This window comes from Impatiens glandulifera, chromosome 4 (genome assembly GCF_907164915.1).
Source record: "Impatiens glandulifera chromosome 4, dImpGla2.1, whole genome shotgun sequence".
NCBI lineage: Eukaryota > Viridiplantae > Streptophyta > Magnoliopsida > Ericales > Balsaminaceae > Impatiens > Impatiens glandulifera.
The window spans coordinates 55342339-55344112 of NC_061865.1; the positions used below are offsets into that span (position 1 = coordinate 55342339).

General features: G+C 29.4%; 1 protein-coding gene across 1 annotated transcript; it reads left to right on the top strand.

Moving 5' to 3' along the window:
• The first annotated feature begins 454 nt into the window (after nt 1–454).
• Nucleotides 455–856, top strand: LOC124935441 (ethylene-responsive transcription factor ERF017-like). The gene has a single exon (XM_047475874.1). The coding sequence runs from the start codon at nt 455–457 to the stop codon at nt 854–856; it is 402 nt and encodes a 133-aa protein (XP_047331830.1).
• The last annotated feature ends 918 nt before the right edge of the window (nt 857–1774 follow it).

The window sequence follows — 1774 nt, forward strand, 5'->3', positions numbered from 1 at the left end:
ATTTATTTGACACCTTTGAATTTAAACTTAGTGATCAAGTTTTGATGTTGATTTTATTTCTTAATTTTTGTTTGAATGTTGTTTCAGTTACTATTATTTCGTTTTTATATACAAAGATTGTATTACCGATTGACCTAAAGATGTTTCATCCTTATCTATCATCAAAAGATAAGGAGAAAAGAAATTTTAAAAATGGTATATATAATACCAAAAAACATAAAATGGGCAACCGACCGAGTGCATTATTCATCTTCTTCGAACCAATCCAATGAATCATCAATCATTCAATATGTAGACACGTGTAACCGCATGCAAGAAGGATCAACCGTTCAAAATTTCACAAAATGAACCGTATGTGATCAAGCCACGCGTCCTAAAAAAACTAAATCATAGTTATCTATATATAATGAGGTCGGTTCATGAATTATCATCAGAATAGAGATAGAGAAACTAAATGAAGCCCATTCCTGTGAAGAGAGTCCGCGGTCGGTACAATTACAAAGGAGTGAGGTTGAAGAAACCGGGAAAGTGGGTGGCGGAGTCGCGGAAGCAAATGGGCCGCAACAAAATCTGGCTCGGAACATACAATACTGAGAAGGAAGCTGCCCTAGCCCACGATGCCGCCATCGTCTGTCTTCGTGGAGCTTCTTCTTTCGCATCACTCAATTTTCCTGATGACCTTCCGATGAATATCGCAAATCATCCCGACAGCTTCTCCAATTCCGAGATTCAGTTGGCGGCAGAGAAGCATGCACTTAAAGATCGGGACGACGCTGTCGTTCCTGTTCGGCTCCCCGGGACAGATGTCGTGAGCGAAGTTGATGTCATTCTTCGTATTGGAAGAGGAGCGATATGAAAGTTGGAACAGACAGAAAGAGATGGTGATTATGTTTTACAAGAGTGTTTTATGAGTTTTTTGTTTCATTCTAAAGAATAAATTTGTTTTCTTGTTGTTGTTGTTTAGAGTAATCTTGTTGTTGTTGTTTAGAGCAAGTAAATAGAAGCTTTTTGTGAAATGTTTTTCATATGTTTTAAGTTGGATGACCTAATTCTAAATCTTAGAATATTACCAGAACAATCTTGATTAATTCATATCTTGTTCATATCAAATATCAATTGCAACAATTACCAACATAAAATTTTCAATTTTCTGAGAGTAGATCTTTTAGCCTCATATATAGTTTTTGTAATTAATTATACATCAATCTATTTACATTAATAGGGTTTATAGATTAAATTACACTACATGGAATTACATATATATATATAAGAAATACTAAAAGTTAAGTTTATAGATTATAAAAAAACATTTATGTATAGAGAACAAATCTAAAAGTAAGGTTTATAGATTAAAAAAACATCAATGTACTTAGAACAAAATTGCACTCTGAGATAAATTTAAAAATAGGGTTTATATTTATCTAATAATACTATAATTGAAGGGTTCACCTCTGTTTATAAAGAAAAAAAAAATTCAAAAACTATTTTTTTACAAAATAAAAATAAAATCCGAAATAGTTTGTTCTTGACATAAATGATATTATATTGAATGAGTCAAAATTGAAGTTTGATATTAAATATAATTCAATTTTTATATTTAATTATTTTTATATTTAAAAAATTATAAATAATTTAATTTTTATATTTGAAAAATAACAAAATTGTAATTCAATTATCCACTTAGAATTTTTTTTTATAAATAAATTAAGTATACTAGTAAAATAACATAATAAATAAATACATATTATAAATAGTTTATTAAAACATAATTATC